The sequence below is a fragment of the Bactrocera neohumeralis genome, chromosome 4, assembly GCF_024586455.1.
Source record: "Bactrocera neohumeralis isolate Rockhampton chromosome 4, APGP_CSIRO_Bneo_wtdbg2-racon-allhic-juicebox.fasta_v2, whole genome shotgun sequence".
Lineage (NCBI taxonomy): Eukaryota > Metazoa > Arthropoda > Insecta > Diptera > Tephritidae > Bactrocera > Bactrocera neohumeralis.
Window position 1 is genome coordinate 63,445,954 of NC_065921.1, and position 22,006 is coordinate 63,467,959.

General features: G+C 33.8%; 3 protein-coding genes across 11 annotated transcripts in view; 2 read left to right on the top strand and 1 right to left on the bottom strand.

The window, feature by feature from the left end:
- Positions 1–7,885, bottom strand: part of LOC126756425 (bcl-2-related ovarian killer protein) — a 46,493-nt gene extending 38,608 nt beyond the window's left edge. The window contains exons 1-2 of one of the 5 annotated variants that reach the window (XM_050469488.1): positions 7,562–7,885; positions 3,471–4,042 (exon numbers count right to left, since the gene is read on the bottom strand). The gene's annotated coding sequence lies outside the window, so the exon portion shown is untranslated. The other 4 variants (XM_050469490.1, XM_050469492.1, XM_050469491.1 and 1 more) reach the window with 4 other exon arrangements.
- Positions 7,886–10,179: 2,294 nt separating this feature from the next.
- LOC126755482 (E3 ubiquitin-protein ligase SHPRH-like) lies at positions 10,180–16,619 on the top strand. 2 transcript variants are annotated; one of them, XM_050468074.1, is made up of 12 exons: positions 10,185–11,800; positions 11,863–12,278; positions 12,343–12,538; positions 12,619–12,721; positions 12,787–13,357; positions 13,617–13,812; positions 13,873–14,105; positions 15,127–15,279; positions 15,363–15,481; positions 15,552–15,810; positions 15,871–16,031; positions 16,090–16,619. In XM_050468074.1, exons 1-12 carry the CDS (start codon positions 10,447–10,449, stop codon positions 16,289–16,291), a joined length of 3,963 nt encoding a protein of 1,320 aa, XP_050324031.1. In that variant the 5' UTR covers positions 10,185–10,446; the 3' UTR covers positions 16,292–16,619. The 2 variants fall into 2 exon arrangements, with proteins under 2 accessions (XP_050324032.1, XP_050324031.1); XM_050468075.1 differs by lacking the exons at positions 15,871–16,031; positions 16,090–16,619 and having other exon boundaries at positions 10,180–11,800; positions 15,363–15,497; positions 15,552–15,641.
- A 524-nt stretch (positions 16,620–17,143) lies between these two features.
- Positions 17,144–21,596, top strand: LOC126755436 (uncharacterized). Of its 4 annotated transcripts, none has more exons than XM_050468009.1 (4): positions 17,144–17,545; positions 19,074–19,176; positions 19,235–20,011; positions 20,078–21,596. In XM_050468009.1, exons 1-4 carry the CDS (start codon positions 17,420–17,422, stop codon positions 20,623–20,625), a joined length of 1,554 nt encoding a protein of 517 aa, XP_050323966.1. In that variant the 5' UTR covers positions 17,144–17,419; the 3' UTR covers positions 20,626–21,596. The 4 variants fall into 4 exon arrangements, with proteins under 4 accessions (XP_050323966.1, XP_050323968.1, XP_050323967.1 ...); XM_050468011.1 differs by lacking the exon at positions 17,144–17,545 and adding an exon at positions 18,656–18,759; XM_050468010.1 differs by lacking the exon at positions 17,144–17,545 and adding an exon at positions 18,768–18,953.
- The last annotated feature ends 410 nt before the right edge of the window (positions 21,597–22,006 follow it).

A 22,006-nucleotide genomic window follows, 5' to 3' on the forward strand; every position in this document is an offset into this window, starting at 1 on the left:
TATATATGTATGTACTCATGTACCACATATTATGTAAGTATTTGACTTGATGTGCTTTTTAACACGTCTGGAAATAACTTTCGTGACTTTCAATGAATATTTACTATTTTACAATTTATTTAAATGCTTGGAATACTAGTAAAATTTCAGTTTATTTTCTACTATTCAGACTTTTAACAAAGCTTTTCAGAAATTGTACTGGCATGTAACTTGTTGTATTAGACTTTGGCTAACCGAAATAATATTATAAAGACAAATAAAAATTTTCGATATACAATTTCTTCTGCTTTTAACTGGAACCCTACTCATTTGCTTTTATTTAAGCTTTGTTAATTATCCCTTCTCTGTTAACAGAAACTTTATAATTTGAAGCAATAACAAAACTATCCAATTGAATTGACAACCATTAATCGTCTAGGCCAGTTCTTTGTTTGTACTCTCCAAAGTTTGGCGATTCGAAAATACTAATTCCTTTAGATTATATTCTATACCACTTCCTTCTGACATACTTATGTAGGTTCACAGTCCAGAAAATGCATAATCACATGCTGAAACTCATATTGATTGCTATCTTCTTATTAATTAACAAATTTACAATTACAGGGTTTTCAAATAAGAGTGATAGGATTATAAAAAAAAACACGCCAATTGTTAAGGAAATTCAATTTTTTTATTTGGTGTGAAGTGCAATCGATACAATTATATTCTGAATATAACATCATTCATATGACCTCCACGACTTCTTTTGCAGGAGTAGCTTTTCCACTAAATTATGTCGAATGACATGAATAGCACGTTCAATATTAGGTCTAACGCTTGAAAATAGACTGTTTTATTACTAAAGACCAATGCTTTCAAATTACATCACAAGAAGTAGTCTAATGGTGTTAAATCACTACTTCTTGGAGGCCATTCAATATCACAATTTCTTGAATCAAATCTTGAAAGTCCAAAATTTTCTCGCAACAATTCGGTTGTTGTACGTGTTGTGTGGCACGTAGCCCCTTCTTGCTGTCAAGATCAACTTCTTCCAATTCGGCCATTGACAGTAACGCCCCCATAAAATGGTTTGAGACAGTCCCAATTCAAGAAAACGTCTTGGAATCGAAAAATTGTGGTCTTCGGCAATTTCTTCATTACTTCGAGCGGTTCTTTGTCTTATTGACACTTGAACATGTAAAGAAATTGTAGTGAGCACAGGTGGACGATTATTACGGACATAAAATGGCAAACGCGTACGAAAAGTTGCAATTGGGGAACGATTATTTTGACAATAAAATTGAATAATTTGTAAACGTTGCTCTTGCGTATATCTATCCAAGATGAAATTGTAAACGTTACGTATCATGAAATGTTAAAAATGACCGAAATGACCGAAACGACACTTAGAAATCATATCATCGCTATTGTAAAACCCAGTACAATAGAATCTTAAATAATGTATATTTATTTTCTAAACTAACAAGATATAAAAATTTATTGCTTTTTAGTAATATTCGATGCTATTTATACTGTTTTTATGGCTTTAACGCCAAAACAAAGCGCTAAAATAATGATGCTATACATTGCAAATAACCGTTGACTTGTTTTAACTTAAAGCGTTCTACGACGTGAATAAAAAAAATGTACGTATTTTTAGAACAGAAAATCTATTATACATAGATCCATAAAATAGGATTTTTTCACGAAAAGTAGGCCTTTTAAATCGACCTTAGCACAAAAGCAGCCAAGGCAAGCCGATATGAAAGGATTTTAAATAATTATTCCCGCAATTACTTAAGGTCTTGATGGTAGTTTAACCAAGCCACACTTTGTATATATCTAACTATTCAACTTCTGCAACAAATGTCCGTGGACGTCATATTTCAAGAAGATATTGACTGGCCACCCATCTCCATATTTTTAATTTTTTATTACATGAACAGTATGAATCGATTTATCCCTCAGTTTTTGAGATATCAATTTAAATTGAATTTTGTACACGTCCTTTTGCCTTCAAGACGATATCGGACTGCTATAGCATTGAGTCGGGCACTGAAATCCATAACATGTGTTTAAAAGTAAATGCCTATCTTAGCGACCTTTCTCGCTTCTTCACTGCACGATGCCTAAAACTTCCCCCTGTAAAAGCCTCAGCAACCATATTTTCAAATCGGCAAATAGGCTAGACCTCAACATTTTAGTTTCCCATTATAGCCAGAGCGGACAAAATAATAATTTTAGGCTTTTAGATTAAAACACCCGACATTTTTTAGAGACACTATTTAAATCTTTTTATCGTATAATTAAATAATTGACTTTTGAACTTTCAATACTTAGTAAAGGTATTTAAGCTTGTTAGGTCTCAATTAATAAATAATTTTCCATAGATAATTAAAAAAACGTTAACACTTTTTATTAGTGGCCTTGAACGCGGGCAACAAATTCCTCCGTTTACATAGTTTTTGATAGGATTACAATTTGACCATTTCTCTTTTCCAATTGCTAAACGTGAAAACCTCCTGAATTTCGTCAACTGTCAACTGCAGCATTTACACGCAACTGAACAACAATGCATGGATGAACTTAATTAAATTTTTGTCAATGAGGCTCCGTAAAGAACCAAAAACCAAAACACCAAGACGTATGTATGTATACCTTGAAGGTCTTTCAAAATCAGTTGTTGTTCCGGAAACTATTGACGCTGCGTGCGCAAAGTACGCAAAGATACGATAACGGTCCTTCGAAACGCGTGCACATGTCGTGACAGGTGATGAATCGTGGATTTACGCGTATGAGCTCCAAAGTAAACGTCAGTCGACTATATGAATGTGTTTAGATGAACCGAAGCCCAAAAAAGTTTTTCAGGCACAAAGCACTTTCAAGTTGCCTGTCATTTCTGCAAAACTGAACATGTCACTACTATACCACTAGAACAACGCAGAACAGTAAATTTTGAGTGGTACATAACGATTAGTTTGCCAGTTGTGCTTTAAGAACGACAATGCGAGCTCTCATATATCGACTGAAACAACTGAGCACTCAAAACATCGATTTGATGAGTCATCTATCATTTAGTCCTGACTTTTATTCTCGTACGTAAAATATATACTAAGAGGTAAGGCTTTTCGGCACCTGAAGAGGCGTTCAGAACACATGTTTTGAAGATACCTCAGTCAAAGTGGCAAAAGTCCTTGGCAAATTAGTGCAAACGAATGCAAAGGTGTATAGATTTTAATTAAGAATATTTTGAAAAAAAAAAAACAATAAAAAGATTTTCGATGATTAATATTTGTTTTTGTTCTCTAAGCCCGAAATATAAAAGGTAACTCTCGCTATGCTCCTACTTTAGCGAGATTTAGCAAAAGCAATATAAAGTTATATTGCCCCGTAAAAATAAGTATCTTCCTTTGTTAAAAAATCTAAATAAATATATATCTTTACTCTAATACTGCATTCTTTATATATGTATGTATGTAGAAAAGGCTTACCAAATAATTCCACCACCAAATGCGGCACCGAAATTCACTCTGCTCTAAAAGCACTAGCTAGCTGCACACTCACTGGTTTATTGTAAAGCCACTCGCTGCTGCCACCCACAATAAACCATGCAATTGCGAAGACTAGCTGTTATTGTTATTGTTGTGGATAAAAATATATCGGAGAACGCATGAGTTCCAGTTAATTCTTTATTATTGCCGATATTTACTTGTTTAATTTATCGTTGATATGATAACTAAATTCGGCTTTTTATTACTCCACACATATACGCAAACACAAAATACCCTTATCTGCATACACATATGTATGCACGACGGCTATCAGCCGGTGATAGCACAAGGCATGATATGCTTTGTTATTATTATTATTATTTTATTATTGCTGTTGTTGTTGTTATTATTAATGTTATTGTAAATGTTGTATTAATTAATTATGCACACAACAGAAGGCAATGAATTCTGCGCCCTTTTTTCGATATAATTTTATTTATTGTTAATTCCACTGCAACGTTTTTTGTTGCGTCTTACGTTCGCCGGCGGTATTAGTCACCTTGTCGGTTAATCTGGGAGCGAATTGGCTTTATTGTAAGAGTGTGCTGACATAACATTGCGATATATATGTATGTGTGTATGTATATTTATGTGTTTTGAATAAGTGTGTTGATAAATAAAAAATTTAAGTAACAATCAGTTTTTAATTAAAAATGCTGGGCACGTTGGTTAGATATTCACGGCAATATTGTCGTTTACAGTTGCAGTTAAAAAAATTGCAACGCCAACATATTTTAGTCCAGTCATTATAGTAAGTTCACTCGGAATTCGATATACATACCCATTTATATGACTGTAAATACTTGTATATTGACACCCTAAAGTTGTCTCAAAACCTACAAATGGTAGGGTATACCTAATTTAAGCTTAAATGATTGGACTATTTGGTACTTTAGTCTATAGAAATGGATTCCAAAAACATAAAGCCTACTGAAAAATTGATATTTTGACTTGAAATTTGAGTTTTTATTTGATATTATGTCAATATATGGAGGAAAATTAAATATTTTAAATAAAAAACAGTGGGGTTGGGACTTAAGAAAGTACACCAAATTTAGTGAAAGAAAAAAATTTCTATTAGATAAAAATACAAAAATCCAAAAACTTGGTTATTTGAATTTTTCACATAAATCCTGAGGTTATATGAAAAAAGTCTCCATATAAAAGTTGTATATCTTTTTATTACCATATACATTTTTCCATAGGACTCTTAGTTTTGCCGGAAGTCGATAAACCATTATGAACCCTTAAAAATTTCACCACGCCCCTCTGCCTCCTTTTCCCGCCCGAAGATCGCCCGTAAATTATTTTTCCCTTAAGGTTTGTTAAATTTTCTTTCGTTTCCAATGGTTTTCATAATACTATTATTTTTTTAGTCTTCAAAAATTATCTTTCCTGGTCTATATATACAAACTGTTAGACCACAATTTAATTTTCAATTAAAAAATTTTTTAATTATTATTATTACAAGTTTTAGTGGCATTTGCAGGTCCGGGGTAAACTCTTAAACTAGTGAACCGATTAAGTAAAATTTGGTATACTGTATTCAGTTTGATCTAACTTGAGATATAGCATAGTTTATATTTCAATCTTTTTAAAACTAAAAACAATTCATAAATAAAGTTTGTAAATGTTTAAGCCTACCACATGTCTATAAATCAGTCTCAAAGCCAAAAATATCAAATTTCGGTTTAGATTTTGCGAATTTATTATTTTTTCCATTGACAAATGTTTGTATCCATCATATTTTAAATTAAACCTCAAGCATAATCCCTTGGATTCCTATACCAGCAATAAGGTTATCGCCTTTGTTCGCAATAATATTTTCATTATATTGAATAGCAACGAGTAGCCGGATCTACCAGTATACATACGTATCTATATCATTTATTTTATATACATACATATAGTAACTATGTTTTTTTTTTCTCGAAACTGTATTTCCAAAAAATACCCAGATGAGCATTTTCCTTCCGGCATATTACTTAATCAATAAAACAGTTGTTCGATATTGATTTTTTCTGTTTATGTATGTATATACATACATGTTTTATACGCATTTAGTGTCGGACGAACACCCCTGAAATACTTTGAATACATAATGCCAGGATGTATTGCGATTAGCAAAATAAATATAAATATAAATGCAATAATTTCTTATTGGATTATTATTACTATAATATTATCGACTCTCTTTCCGTCACGATTTAAGCTTTTGTTAAAAAGCTGCCTGAAGAAATTTACTATCGGGTAGCACATACTCGTAGACGGCTACTGTCAGAATTTCAGTGCGCTAAGAGATAGCTGTTCAAGCAATAAATGCAGGGCTTGCCCATAACACAGTACAACAGCTAATCTGGGGGGTGAGAAATTCCAAGTCAGGGTGATGGTACTAGGTCAGTATAGTAAAACCCTCAAAGGGTTTGGCATTCGTATGTGTCAGTTTTTTTTTATGACCTTTTAAATTTTTTTTCTTATCCTTTTTGCGGCTCCTTTATTCGCACATGCATAGCAATTCAATGGATTGTGACCTTCGCCAGGATTAGTCCAAGTCATAGGGATACCGAATGGCATACTTTCACGTCTTCTATTTTTCCAATCCATTAGACGGTTGTAGCAGCTTTTACACACTATATTTGGTACCCAATTTTCGTTCACTATAACATTTGGTTGTAGTACATCTCGATGTTTGAACAAAATCAGTACTGAAATTTCCCCTTTTTTTATGTGTTGAGACATATCGAGTTATGTTAAGCTACGTTTTTGCCAAAATGTTACAACTAAGCGAAAAAACATCAAGATTCCATCACCCTGACTTGGAATTTCTCACCCCCCAGACAATAATCCCGAAAATGTTCCATAGTGTAATGAGCGACAAGCCTGACAGTGATACCACTTCTAGCTATTTAATCAAGGAAACCGGGATCAAATGGTACGCACCAAAAGACCAAAGGCATGGTACATACCATAAAAGATTTATGACGAACCTAGTAAACCTTTGCCCAAGAAGATAAAAACTATTCTATCGGCCGGAGAGATAATAACCACCGTCTTGAGGGATTTACAAAGTGTGATCTACATTGAATACTTGAAAAGGCCACATGGTTTTATCTCTTTGGTGAGGAAAAAAAGTGCTCCTCTGACAACGCACGCGCTCATCACAGCCACATCGAATTTTGCTATTCAGCATGTGTGGCTCCGTACGATAGTTATTGGTTTCCAATATTCAAAGAAGAAGCCAGGACGAATGCTGACTTTGAGAGGAATGAATATGTCATCGTTAGATTTCAGATGAGTTAAGAATTCAGAGCGTCGTTGCGTCATGTACATATGTTGAGTTAAAATGAAACTATATTGCAAAATAATTCGTAATTTATTCAAACTTTCATTTTTCCTTTTTAAACTAACTTAACGGACCACCCCCCTAGAGTTAACGAATTTTGTGTTTAACCAAACCTAGCCCGCTTTTGAAGTATACCGACCAATTTTATATAATGAATCACTTGCTAGGAGATATACCTTTGTATGTATGTATGTATTAACACCCACTTGCGTCCATTACTTTAAACGTTCACAATTAATGAATAGTTTTATATGCGGGCGGAACATGTTTCACGGGGTATTACATATAATTTCGTTTATCTAACGGTTTACGCTGGCGCATAATGCAGGTGACATTGATACTTGGCTGAATGCTAATTGCCGCCATTTGAAATACGAACAATGGTTATGAACCAAATAAATAGATAAATACCGTTGGCTTTGATTGTAAAATATTATAAAATTAACTTTTAACATTTAAAGAGTAAATTAAACACACATACGTATGTACATACATACATATGTATATATGTACATACATATGTGTAGGAAAAATAATTCAAAATAATTATTTACAACCAAATAATCACAATTTGTTTCTTTTACACTTCATTTGAATTAACGGTGCGGTTCATTTATTCATTTCCCATATATTATACATATATAGTTTTTAGTACACAAAAACAAAACACTCGGTACTCAACACTCACACCAAATAAAATTCGTACAGCGAAATGAGGCAAAGTTTATCATTAATTCGATTTTCACACGTGCTTCCAATAATATTTAGCGATAACATATAAACAACGGTAAATATTTTTTTATTTTAACAGGAGAAAATTTCAAAACTGATTTACGGCTTCCATAGGTACTTTGCTGCGCACACTCCAACCGAACGGCCAACCGACCACGACGCGCGTTATACGAGTATGAAACGTCCGCGCACTTTGGCGGTTCAATGAAAACTTCAGAGCGTTCGGCGACGAGCGTTTGTTGAACGATTTCGTACTTAGCTGCCGATGGCTGGAATGGCAATGGAGACCTTAGCGATTAATGAGTTGCAAACTTGGAAGTGCTAGTGGATATAAGTGTAAATAGTTGCTCATAAAGAAAATGCCTTTGTTTGCCAGTGAAACATGTGCAGCAATAAATGAAAATATACGAAGTTGATGCAATAAATACTTAATCTTCAGAAGTAAAACGATTGGCGATTGTTTCTTAACAGAGTTTTCTTTTAGTTCGGTAAAATTGACCCAGCGGTGCTCCAACTTCTTTAAAACGGGTTGAACCAGTCAGTGTTCGGCTTTGTGGAGTGTTAATTTTTACCTTCTACAGATATTTGATAAAGATCTGATTTTGAGAATAACATAGAACGGTGAATATCACCTTTCCGGCTGGAAAACAGTATTTAAATAGTTCAAAACAAGTTCGTCGAGTGAAGTACGCTGTTTCGACTGTTTGTTTTTTAGCGGCGGGAAAATCCTCAACAAATACCGTCATATTGCAGACTCCATGCACAATTCATCATAGTCGCTAAATCTCATACGAGATCATTCCATATTTCGAATGAGCTTCAAGGATTCGCTTGCACCCATCATACGGACAGGATTCTCATGCACAATACTTCATTCAGGATATGATCCACGCGATCTTTTGCCTACTGCTATTTCACACACCTTGAATACACCATTACGAAATCGTGGTTACCATGTTTGGAAACCAAGAGAGCGGTTCGTCAAAAACCGACTTGTTGATCATGTTGAAACTAATGAAACCAATTTTTGAAGGCTGGCGTTGGCAGAGAAGATATGCAATCCCACTTTCATACGCTATCAAAATACATGTAGACACGTATTACACGATAACAAATTTCTTATGTGATAATGGCGACATCGTTGGGTGAGTATACATAAGTATGTATGTTTTTATTGGACCGCGCTCATATACGAAAACTTAAACAATTTAGGGCTATTTTTTCATTGTCTGGTTAGTAGGCAACTATCAGTTCAGTTTTTGTTAAAAAAAAGTGCTTTACCGAAAGTAGGGTCTTGGTAAAGTTAACCAGAACTTAACTGACACTGCTAACCAGACTTTGGGAAGCAGCCATATTTCTTCATAATAAAACTTCAATAAAGTATTTAGAGCAAATTCAATAATCTCAAGAGTGATTACCGGTATATTTTCAAATCAACACGAGTAACCTAAAGCGTGCCACTCATAACTTTAACATAATTTCTGGTAGAACTGTTAGGTAATTAAACGGGGCTTAACCAATCGGTTGCTTGCAGGGTAGAAAATTCATTACATCTCGGTTCGATTTGGTTCAGCTCTGCCCTCTTGCCGAAAAAATATACGGAGTTTTCTACACCTTGAATAAAAGGATAAAAGATAATTGATTTAATCAAGCTTTTAATTTGTTTATTAATATTTTTTCGTATTATTAAAAAGTTGAGTTTATGTCTTCATAGCAAAGAAGGTTGACAGTTTTTTTCCTGGTGTTTTCACAGCTTCCAAACTTTTTATATTAGGGGTATTCGCTTGCTCTTGCAGGATTGCAGATTGCAAAAATACTATACCGAAATATACAAGGGCACGAGAGCACCCATTGCAAAATCTAGTGATACTTATATGAACGGCTGATTCGATCAATTTATTGTGAATGACTATTATGCATGGCTATTGAGAATTGGCGCACCTTCTGCATACATTTTTAACAAAAAAAACTGTAACAAATCTTTATAATTTAAATAGAAATTATAAAATCTATTTAAAACTTACCTTCCTCAACAATTTAACGACGTAATATGTCTTTATGTAAAATGAGGAGCTAAAACAGGGTTGCAATTATATTTTTGCGTGACATTGCACGCAAATATATGTACATGCGTTTTGGTCTGACATATTTTACTGCCATTGCAAATAATTTTCTGCGTGTATTTGTTGTTGTGCCGGTGCACCAAGATGAAATATATGCAATTCTTGCACCGTGCAAGGGTTTCGCAAGAGCAAGCGAATATCCCTATTATATTATATTGATTTCGATATGTAATCCAATTGCCTTGGCAGGGTATCTTTGCGGTCATGTCTCTTGCAGGCTTATGAAATTTTTAAGTATCTTTGTACTTAACCTTAAGTTAGTTTAAAACTTATAATTGTCACCAAGAACAATTTCATTTTAGGTAAGATACCAGACCAAAACGTTATATTTTATATATGTATAACCTACCTTTAAATTTAACCTTCTTCTGAACGTTTGTATCTAAATTAGTAATTGTTGGCAACGCGACAACAACAGAATATCAACACTGTAACAGCTGTTTGATGCTGAAACGAACGAAACAAACAGAACTAAATATAAACAAAAAAATTGTGCGCAAAATTTGCGACAATTTAAATACTGTTGTGGTATTGTGGAAGTGAGATACAAATGAAATTAAATTTAACTGCCCAATAAGTGATAAATAATCATAGATAATAAGTTAATGCTTGAAGACAAAATATACAGATATTGTGAAATAACTGCCTCATAATTTTAGTACAAAAATAAACCGCATACTCAACAGAATAAATTTAATAAACTTAAGTAAATATCGAAATGCATAAGAAAATTATTTTATGTAAAATAGCAGTGGAGGACAACAGCGCAACTCAGCAGTCGATAGAGAACTATATGACTACATCGAATAGTTTTGAATGGGATGACAAAAAATGGACTAAGTTGTTTCCATTTCCAACGGACTTGCTTGCAAAATTAAATACAAATGTGCATCATGTAATAACAATTGATAAATGTATAGATGAAATTAAGGCGGAAAACTTCCTTGCTGTTACTTATAATATTAATAGAGCTGTGCCTTCATTAGAAGACCAGTACATTCTGTCAAATATATTTAAAAATTACAAAACGCCCATAGGACAGACAAAAGACATAGAAAGTTTTAACGAAGAAAATGATGCCGCAGGTTCTAAACGTAATTTGATACAAGAATATGTCACTACGGCGCTTTATGACGCTTTATTTCAAAAACATTTTGAATTAAGTTGTAATAATCAAAAACTGCCAATTCTACCAGATTGCTTTCGGCCCACATTATGCGATTACCAGGCTCGTACAGTTCATTGGCTATTAGAACGGGAAATGAATATCACAATTTTTCCAAATTACTATACCCAACTGGAGGCACGCGACGGCGAAACGACGGTATATAAGCATTTATTAAGTTGGCATATTCAAGAGTCTGAACCAGCACCAATTAAGATACCAGCTGGTGGCATACTTGCAGATGAAATGGGTTTGGGAAAAACAGTAGAGATGTTGGCACTTTTAGTATTACATCAACGCCAATTATCAGATGTTACACCATTAGAGAACTTATGCAATGATGAGCCGGAGAAAAAACGTAAACGCCGTTCTACAAATTTATTTTGTATTTGCACAAGGAAAACAATGACTGAATTACGTACATGTAAACGATGTAAATTTCAACAACATGCAAAATGTGTCGGTGGTTTCGATGTTAACGCCAACAATGATTCATATATATGTCCTAACTGTTGGTACATAACAACGCAAAACTCGTTGCTAAAAGCTGCAACCACATTCATTGTGACACCTTATACAATAAAAGCGCAATGGTTTTCTGAAATAAATAGACATGTTACACCAACTCTTAAAGTTTTCGATTACAATGAACAAGTGGCAGCCAATTGGATTAGTCCAAAAGAGTTGGCCACCTACGATGTGGTACTAACCGATTACCATGTGTTGCGCCGTGAGATATATCACACCAGCGCTTATGTTTCCGATCGTGTAACACGAAATGAGCAACGCTCAATGCGTCGCTTGTCACCATTACTTATGGTCGAGTGGTGGCGGGTATGCCTTGATGAAGCACAAATGGTAGAATCAAATGCATCGAATGTAGCAGCTATGGTAAAACAACTGCCAGGTAAAATAAAAAAAATTTTAAATTATTTGCATTTATTGAACACTATTAATTCCAACATGCAGCTATAAACCGCTGGGCCATTACTGGCACTCCCATACAACGGAGCATTGATGATTTGTGTGGTTTATTGGAATTCATCGGTTTCACAGAACCCTTAACGCCGCCAACCGGTTGGAAAGTATTAGTAGATGATTTCGTTATGCATCAAAATGCTGTAGATGATCGTGACAAAGCAGAATTGACACTTGTTGATGTTTTGCAACGTTGCATGTGGCGCACATGTAAATCTAAGGTCGATGCAGAACTGCAAATTCCACCACAATCTGAGGAGGTCCATCGCATAAGGTTGAGCAACTTGGAGAAATTATTTTATACTGAACAGCACGCGCTATGTGAGAGTAGTTTCCAACATGTACTTCGAAAGCATTTGGGCAGTGCTGAAGGCATATTAAAGATATCGCCGATAATAATGAAAATTGTGCGTATGCTGGATTTAAACAACTATTGTTTTATTATTTTTTCTTTGTTTTGTACTTTGACAGATTCTGCAGCCCTTGTTGAAGATACGTCAGTCATGTATCATACCAGTTGTAAACACGGGCAGTGGGCAACACAAAGGCACGTCAAACGTGCAACAGAAACAATTTCTACAGCCAAAGGACTTGCATGCGCATCTCAAATACACTAATGAGTTTGAGTGTAAATCCGAATTGCGCACCATGGCTTCGTCATACAACGGTAAATGTGTAATTCTACAATGAAACACAATTGTAAATTTTTTTCTCATTTTGGTTTTGTTTATTTTTTTTTTAATCTAGGCATGGCCGCAATTTATTTTATAAGAGGAGATTATGAGCAGTCAATTAAACACTATGAAATGGTGTTGCGTTTAGCGCGCGATTACAAAGACATCAACATTTCGTATGTTATATTAAATACATTTTAGTTTCACCTCCGTAAATATTATTTTTGTTTTTATCATGCAGTGTAGACAGTTTGCTGCAAATTCACGCATTGCATAATATACAGCAAGCTTGTTACATCTCACCTGCCAATGTCAAGCAATTGTCAGCCGACGTGCTGTCGAAATATGAGGAGGATTGCAACGCCTTAGAGTGGAAATATCTGGAACCATATGCGAATACAATGACAACGATGCGTACGAATTGCAGCAATGCAGAAGACACGCTTAAACGGTTGGAGGCGAACTTCGATGTACCACTATTAGAATTTACTAATATGCTAGCCGAAAAAATTAGCGAGGTTAACGACGCGTTTGCAATCGCGTTGTTGAATCGGTTTCGCGATGAATTTGCAACCGCTTTTGGTGGCAGCCCGAAATTAGAACAATTACAAAGCATATCGGGTATGTTGTACATACTAGTAATGTGGTATCAAAAAGTGGAGGCCGCGCGAACGCATTTGAATGAGGAGTTTGAAAATTTGAAATTTTACACAATGAACGTAACCGTGCGCTCGAAAAATACACCAGCCATTTGGCGTGATATGACTAAATTTATACGCAGCGTCTACGACTGTCATCTCAATGAAATACTTGTAAGTAAAAGATTTTGAAACTATAAATACCAAGGAAGAAAGACAGGATTATGATAAACGCTATAAATGAAACGAACTTGTACTTCGTTCATAATATTAATGCATTTTTCACACATATGCTCTAAAAAAAAATAATAACAAATCTGGTAAATTCCGGTCCCGTAGCACCGACTATTGTGGGAGTTTTTGTAATCCCTGTTTATATCATTCTTGATTAATGCCAATATATTTTTATTTTTAATAAATATTATAAATGCAGGACGATAAAAAGGATCGTGAAAAGAACAAAACGAAGTTAAAATCCAAGAAGTCGAAACTTAAGCTGTGTAAACTTTGCCAAATTCGCAACGCTCTTAATGATTACGAATGTCTATTATTCAATAAGGTCGTTGATGAAGACACCAACATGACGGAGGGTTTGGAAAATCCCTCTTTTGAAGTAGCACTTATTAAAAGTTAGTATTTTGTGTACTAAAATCGTGAGAGTGTTTTTAATAATTTTCTACTCCTCACAGTATTATTTGGCTTTTTGCGCACGAAAGGTCCTTTCATAAGTTTCTCGCAACAAATGGACAGACATTGGGAAGCCATTGAATGTCGTCAGCAGCTTTGTAAGAAGCTCATTAAATACTGGATCGAAATTGAATACACCGTAAAGGCTTATGATGAATTGGATATGTGTAAAATGAGAATTTCCTTGGCAGAAAATGAGGAGGAGAAGACACATTTCAAATTGCTTGATTATGAGGTTAATACTTTAATTTTACTTATTTCCTTTCTGAAGATTTTATGAATCTCCGATTTTATGATTTACACAAATACATTATATTTTATGTTGTTTACATTTTTTATATTACGTCCATGATATAATTTTATATAATTTAAGTGATTGAGGTTATGATTTTTTCATGTATTTGAGGTTATCCATTCCCTTTAATGCATTTTAAGAGCTTGAGTGATAGCTTTTATTTTCCTTTATGACTTTTAATTTTTTGTTGTTATGACTTTGGTTTTTTAATATTTTAAGTGAAATTATGACAACCTAGCGTTTTTGTGTTTTAAAATTTTACCGTAATTACTGTTATATTTTTTAAGCACATCTATGAAAGATAAATGCGTTTTCTGTTACCTGTAATTATACCCTATATAGGGTATATAAAGTTGACTACGAAGTTTGTAACACCCACAAGGTAACGTCGGAGACTATCAAGTACTTATATATAAAAATTATCAGCGTGACCAGCCGAGACGATATGACCATACCCCTCTGTCTGCCTGTATATACACGAACTAGTCTCTCACGTTTTGAGATATCGAGTTGAAAATTCGCAAACGTTTTCTTCTCCCAAAAAAGCTTTTCCCTTATCGGTACCGGTCCGATATCCGACCTCGGATAAAGCTGTCATTCAAATTACATTTGTACATTATACATATGTATAATTTCCGAACAAATTTTTCTGATCGAACCACTATAACATATAGATGCTGTACAAGCTATCAAGCGATTAAAATCAAGTTATTTCATAGGCAACATTATATTTGTGAAGGTTATTGTAGCTTCAACAACCCTAGTTAAAATTATTCTTGTTTTTTTTTTAATATTTTCATTGAAATTATAACCAACGTTTTTATTAATTTTGAGTTTTTGAGATTATCTCTTTCCTGATTTTTTGTGTTTTAATTTTCTTGTCGGATTGTTATTTATACAAATCAATAGCAAAAACATATTTAGAATAAATATTCTTTTTAAAATCTTATTTTTACCGTAGCTGGACGACACCTTTTTAGAGCAGCAAATGAACCTGTACAATGCACAGCGACAATTTGCTATGAAGCTTGCGCGTCTCAAGTACATAACACATTTGGAGGCTGATGCTGACACTGGACCATGCCCTATTTGTCAATCAGAAGATGAAAGTCGGGTATGTTAATTTGTATTTTACACAAAACCCAACTTTTTCATGACATTTACATATTAAAACAAAATTGTAATTTAAAATTTCAGTACGCTGTATTGGAGTGCGGACACAATATATGTCTCTTATGTTTACGAACAATACGTCAATATAATACGCATCAGAAACTATGCTGTCCGATTTGCCGCAATCAACAAAATTCAGAAAAGTAAAAGAAAACCTATGTATATATTTTTTTATCCGATTATTTTACTATATACTTACATTTACTTTATTAGGATTTATTACGTCACACGCACGTCCACAATCTCTGCGGACACAAATATACAAGTCATCGGCGACTATTCATCCAAAATTACCTATATTGTGCGCTTGATTTTAAAGCTGCAACGAGATCACTCTAAAGACGTACAGCCTTTAAAAATTTTAGTATTCTCACAATGGGCCGAAATTTTGCATCCAATCGCAATGGCTTTAACACAAAATGGCATACGTCACCGGTTTAACTTGACGCCGCGCACAATTGAGGAATTTAAGGTAGTTAGTACATATTTATGTATTATTTTTTTTTTATAATTCAGACAATATTTCCTTCAGAACCCACAATTGGGCGTCACTTGTTTGCTGATGCCTTTGCACAGAGGATGCAATGGCTTAAACCTAATAGAGGCTACACATGTTTTTCTTGTCGAACCCATACTAAATCCCGGCGAGGAAGCGCAAGCCATTGGACGCGTGCATCGTTTCGGACAGACTAGGTAGTTACTTGCGTTTTGATATTGAGAAAATGCAATTATTATTCTTTGTTATATGTAGATCAACAACGGTACATCGTTTTATTGTTTGTAATACGATTGAGGAGAATATATTCAATGTCGTGAATGCTGGCAAACAAACGCAAGCGAATTGGGAATTTAAGCAAATGTCAGTGGAGAGCTTACGGAATCTGTTTCATTTAGAAAATGATGTTAGCGAGGAGTATATACCAAATGCAAGGGACCCAATAGATGTCACCTAAATATGGAGAACATTCCATTGACAACCGGCAGTTTGCCAACACAAATTTGTACGATACAAAAATACCTCTTCAAATACTTAATTTAAAAAATTCGTTTTCGAAAAAGGCCACTTGGAATTTAGTCTTAAATCAACTTTTAAATTGAGTTTGAAATATGTCTATAAAATTCAAATCTTGCCTACATATATGTACATACATATGTACATGTCAAAACACATCCCATTAGATATACGATTTCAATTTCTACGATGTACGAAATCCGCGTACAGAAAAAATAGTGAAGTTCGCTGCAAATAAATACAAATATTTCCATTAACTGCCTCATAAAGTTATTCAGTATTTCTTTTGTATGTATGCATAGAATATGCATTATTTTTCTATCAATAAAAGATATAAAAAATATATATATTTATTTATATACATCTATATACTTATATATATAAAAAGTTTGCAGAAATATTTTTTGCTGAGGTAAAAAAAGAAAGATAAGACTCTGGACTGATAACTTTTCCCATTTTTTATTTTATATATTTGTTATTTTATATTATCATTATTTAAATTAGATTTTAATTTTTTCTTTGTTTTTATTTAATTGTATAATTATTATTTTTATTTATTATTCGTATTTTTTAGTTTTTTTTTGTAACTTTATATTATTATTTTGATTTATTATTTTATATTATTTTGTATTACTTTTGTTCTATTATTTTATATTATTTGGTTTATTGATTTTTAAAATAGAAAAAAATGTAACGAATTTATGATTAACGAATTATTTCTTAAGTAACCATGAACTCACAATGGGGCAACCCAAGTAAGCCAATACAAAGAAAGCTCACCACACTGATATTTGTATTTGCAAGCTTCGTAATTTGTGTGACGATTCTTAAAAGCAAAGAACCGTGAAGACCTAATTCGATTTAATTTCTCAATGAAAATTTGTGCAAAAATGTTGTGAATTCAGCAAAATATACTCAGTCGTAATGAAAGTTGAATTAACTGTATGGAATAACTAGACGAATCTTAGTTCGGATACATATGTATATAATTTTGGCGCAAACGTAGCGCTTTGTGATGCTCCTCTAAAGTATTGCAGTAAAAATTACACAGACGCAAACAAATTATAAAATGGCATTGACCGTAGTGAAATATCGCAAGCCTGGGAGTAGTGGAACTACCGCTTCCGGCGCACCAACTCCAGCGATATTAATAAAGAGCAAATTGCAGCCTCAACAGCAACAACAAATTGCAAAGGTTTGTTAATTTGCAATCAAAAAATGCAGAATAGAATGTGCTTATGAATGTGTGTATGTCAATGTGTGGTGCTTACAGCAAAGGTTTTTATTATATGAAAGTGGTTGCGCATTCAAAATTTTGTAACTTTTAGTGTTTTTCTATTTTAGAAAGCTTCTAAAAAAAGATTTCGTGATTTAGCAAATTTGTATAAAAAGTTGCTATTTTTAAATAGATAAACCAGCGAAGCCCTTAATAACATTCGCTGCATTCGGTTTGGAACTTTGATATCTCACAATTTTTTTTCACCAGGGTTGATATGATTTGCATGAATTGTCTCTTTCATGTATTTAATATTTGGTTTTATACCGGACTGTATAATCTGTACTGTGATGCATTCACAATTCTTTAAAAATGAAATTTTAAAATGGAAACAATTTTTGACTTGAGACGGTTTTAGTACGTGACTGTAACCAAAATGTCTCAATTGAAAACGAACAGGTCAAATCGGCTGTTACATTTCGTCATTTAAAGATGTATATAAACTTAAATGGAAATAAACATGTCGATAACAAATATTAACTTTCTTATAACATAGTCAAAAAGCACGATTACCAATAAAAAAATATGTATGACTTTGTTGTGAATAGTAACTTGTCACAAATTGAGACTTCAAAATGTCTCAAATAGTGACTAGAGACTTCTTAATTAATTGCGCTATAATTGTTAAAAAACAATAACTTTATTATTTAGGCGGTGTATAGTAGGATTCCCCAATTTTGACTAATATATGTATATACATACATATATACAATTTAGTCAAGTGTGCATGGATATAAAACAGCAAAATTTAAGTGAAAAACTCTTAATAATTTGAAACTGAATTCGAAGGTCTTGTGTGTGAAATAGTTACTTTTTTTAAGAGCTTTATAAACCAATTTTTGCATAAAAAATTAAAGAAATCTTTTTGTTACTACTTTTTCAGTAGTTGAAATGTTTTTTTTTTTAGCTTGCTCAATTCGTTAAACCTAAAAAAATATGGCAGCACTAACGGAGATCTCCACGTTGTATTATACTTTTTTCTTTTTCCATTGAAAAGAGAGAGTGATACATTAGAGCATAAGATCTAATTCACAAATTTCGTGAACAACGCGCTGCATTTTATTTTCTTCGAATTTGTAGTGATTTTAATGTTTGTGATAAAAACTTTTTAAAAATAATTTTGCATTGTTTAGGTGACTATTAAACATTGTTATTATTATTGTTAAGAGTGATATCTTATGGTTGAAAGCACAAAGAATTGCTTAGAAAGTGTGTAACTTCTTGATGGCGCCCTTTTGTCAATAGCAAGGCCACAGCAGCAAAAATGTGGAAATTGTTTGGGACAGCAGATAACATGAGTTATTTGTTCAAAATATAAAAAGTCTGTGTATGTTAAGTAATATTAGATATAAATTTCGTAGCTTGACGAGCTTAGAGTTCAAAAAGTGCTTTTGTTAATGACCATTTGTTTTATTTCATTGCTAACTTATTTAATTTCGTTTCATAGAAACCTATATTAAAATTGGAAGCTGGGTCAAATTTAATTATCAATAAAATACCTGCTACTATAAAGCCTGCCATAATGAAACGCAGCAACACATCATCTATTGGTAAGTACGTGTTACTTAATAGTTTAAAATATTGCTCATAATTCTGCTTTATTTATAGAACCTCCTTTTAAATCAACAAAATATTCACTGCAAACAATAGCCAGCGCTGGCACACCGTTAACCAGCTTTCAATGGCAACAGACCATAGGTGGCCCTGGTGGTACAACCATTACCACTACTCCAACCAAAAAGCAACAGATCGGCGCTACAATCAGCCCATTACCGTCTGGTACAATTATACAAGCAAGCGGAGTGGCTTCTTCTAGCAGCATAAATGGTGGAATTGGGACGACGATTACGCCCACGGGAAACACATTTAATGCTGTCACATCACAAGGCACCACACTTCAAGTGCGACGTCCAACTATTGTTATAAAACGTGAATTTCCCAAACGTTCAATACGTAGTGTAACGCTTGAGTTGATAGAGAAGAATCCTTATGTGCATTTGGGTGTTTTGGCTAATCGTTTATCGCTACTGAAGAATATAATTTGCACCACTGCTAATATAACAACAACCGATTGCTATTTGACCTTGAAGAAGATGCGCCAAAATGAAGAATTCTCACTACTAGCCGAATACTTTGAGCTGAGCGAAACAGAAGTGCAGCAAATATTTGCTCGCACGGTAGTTAAATTGGCTCGTTATTTACGTTTGTTTGTGCGTTGGCCTGAGAGCAAAAAATATTATGACCGACATAAAAATTTGCCTTTTGCCTTCCGTTCGACTTTGTCACATGTGCAGTCGCTGATTGAATGTGTTGAGACAGATATGCCACGTCTAATGCCAAATGATTGTAGCAATTACAAATTTATTTTCAGCATTACACCAACTGGTGAGTATTTAAGATATTTCCGTAATAATTGCAAAATTTAAAATCTATTTAATTTTTTTCCCATAGGCATAATCTCATACATTTCTGAAGCTTTTGTTGGGCATCACGATGATCTAACGATATTTAATGCATCAGATTTTCAAAATTCCATACCGAAATACCTTTCATTGGTCGCCGATCCGGGTAAAGCCATACGCCGTAAGCGAAAACCTAAGCATCCCTCTATCAGCAATTCGTTGCCATCAAGTGGCAATGCAGAAACTGATTCCACCACTGATTCAGCAGATGAATCAGCAGACGATATAGAGGTGGACGATAGTGAAGATAGTCAAACGCTTAGCCGGTATGCAGCATCGCGCGTAGCAGCAGAACTGGCTTCCCACCAAACAATGAACATTGTAAATAGCGAATTGACATCGCGCAAAGTAAAAGATTTCACCATTCCGACAATGCGTGTGCGTGAACCAGTCTGCAGACAACAAATTCGCCATATGATCAGTTGTCTGCGTGATTTTAAAATGTTACAACCATATGCCATACAAGAGCCAATCATTTTCCAATACCTCAATGAGATATTAATCGTTGCATCGGCACTTACAAATATGCAGAGGTAGAAAAGTGTGGCTAACAATTGATTGGCATGTATGTAGTTAGGATAAAGCAAATGAAAAGGAAATAAAAAAGACTCGGTTTACAGACCTAAGCAGTAGTAAGTTTTCTGTGCTGCTTATGAATTTACGCTTAAACGATTAAGAGTGGTTGATCGAAAAGCATGGTCACATGGCTAAAGGAATTTGGGCGTTAGCTATTTGTAGAGTGCGTCTTATAGTTCCATTTGCTTACATCTATGCCCCTAATCGACAATATGAATTACTCAACTCAATTAAGTAATAAAACAATCGGTTGTTAACGGGAACTTAGTTTTAAGATTTCTAGTTTATACAATTTTAATTTGGCGCATGTGCAAAGAAAATTCTCTTTGTCATATATAATAGTCGTTTGAATTTATCTGTATAAGAAAATATAAATTTCAGTCGTGCACGACTGAATGATGCAGCACTTTCCTATATATCAAAGCACCACCAAAATAAGCAATAACAATGGCGGTAGAACACAACAAATTATATATAAAATATTAATTAATCTAGTAAGTAAATGTCAACACGATGAGCGACAAAATTCAATATGTGTGCAATACTACTTCTTAACTGGTTTAAATGCACACCAGCAGTTCGGCACTTTTTTGCATGGTTAGTAATAATAATAGATTCTGTATTATAAAAACTCACACGCATGTTGTAAAAAATTTATAAATTGTAAATATAAAAAATATGTAAACTTCATTTGAATATCTTATACTAATCAGATTTGTATATATCTTACACATGCATTGATTTATAGATATTCTCGAAGTGCGACGTATTTTAAAATGAAATGCAAAAAAATCCTGACATGTTGGTGTATTGCTAAAATTCCAGTATCGGATACATATTGATTTTTTTCAAATGAGCGTGTAATCCGCACATTGTAATCATTGTCTAATTTTTTCCGAAAATAAAAAATAAATTGATGAAAAATCATAAAATTTGCATAAAATTTATTACTAACTAGACTGAACCCGCGGCTCTGCTCGCTCAAAATAACAATAAAATGCCATAGTTTGCCAATCTACATTTTTTATCGACTTCGTAAATCACTTGAGGAATAGTACGTACAAAAATAAGTATGATGTAACAACTTCACAGTCTCTGAATCTGCTATACACACTACTGTGATCAAATGAATTTTGTCCGTTTCATCTCCTTCAAAGTAATTCCCTCCCGCTGCAATACACTAATGCCAACGAATTTTCCGGTCATCATAGCATTTGAAAAAAACTCCGTCGTGAAGGTCATCGCAACCTTCTTCGATTCAGGTTTTTTTTATCCTCGGAGTGGTAATGTAAATTTGCTGAATAGCCAGAAGTTACACGAAGGTAAAAGGAAGGCGAATGCG

What these genes read in the sequence shown, in the direction of transcription:
- LOC126755482 (XM_050468074.1), top strand. Translation starts at nt 10,447, where the DNA reads ATGCATAAGAAAATTATTTTATGTAAAATAGCAGTGGAGGACAACAGC. An exon ending in TATGGTAAAACAACTGCCAG is followed by an intron (nt 11,801 to 11,862) that starts GTAAAATAAAAA and finishes TCCAACATGCAG; the next exon opens with CTATAAACCGCTGGGCCATT. An exon ending in AATCAACAAAATTCAGAAAA is followed by an intron (nt 15,482 to 15,551) that starts GTAAAAGAAAAC and finishes TTACTTTATTAG; the next exon opens with GATTTATTACGTCACACGCA.
- LOC126755436 (XM_050468009.1), top strand. Translation starts at nt 17,420, where the DNA reads ATGGCATTGACCGTAGTGAAATATCGCAAGCCTGGGAGTAGTGGAACT. An exon ending in AGCAACAACAAATTGCAAAG is followed by an intron (nt 17,546 to 19,073) that starts GTTTGTTAATTT and finishes TTCGTTTCATAG; the next exon opens with AAACCTATATTAAAATTGGA. An exon ending in TTTCAGCATTACACCAACTG is followed by an intron (nt 20,012 to 20,077) that starts GTGAGTATTTAA and finishes TTTTTCCCATAG; the next exon opens with GCATAATCTCATACATTTCT.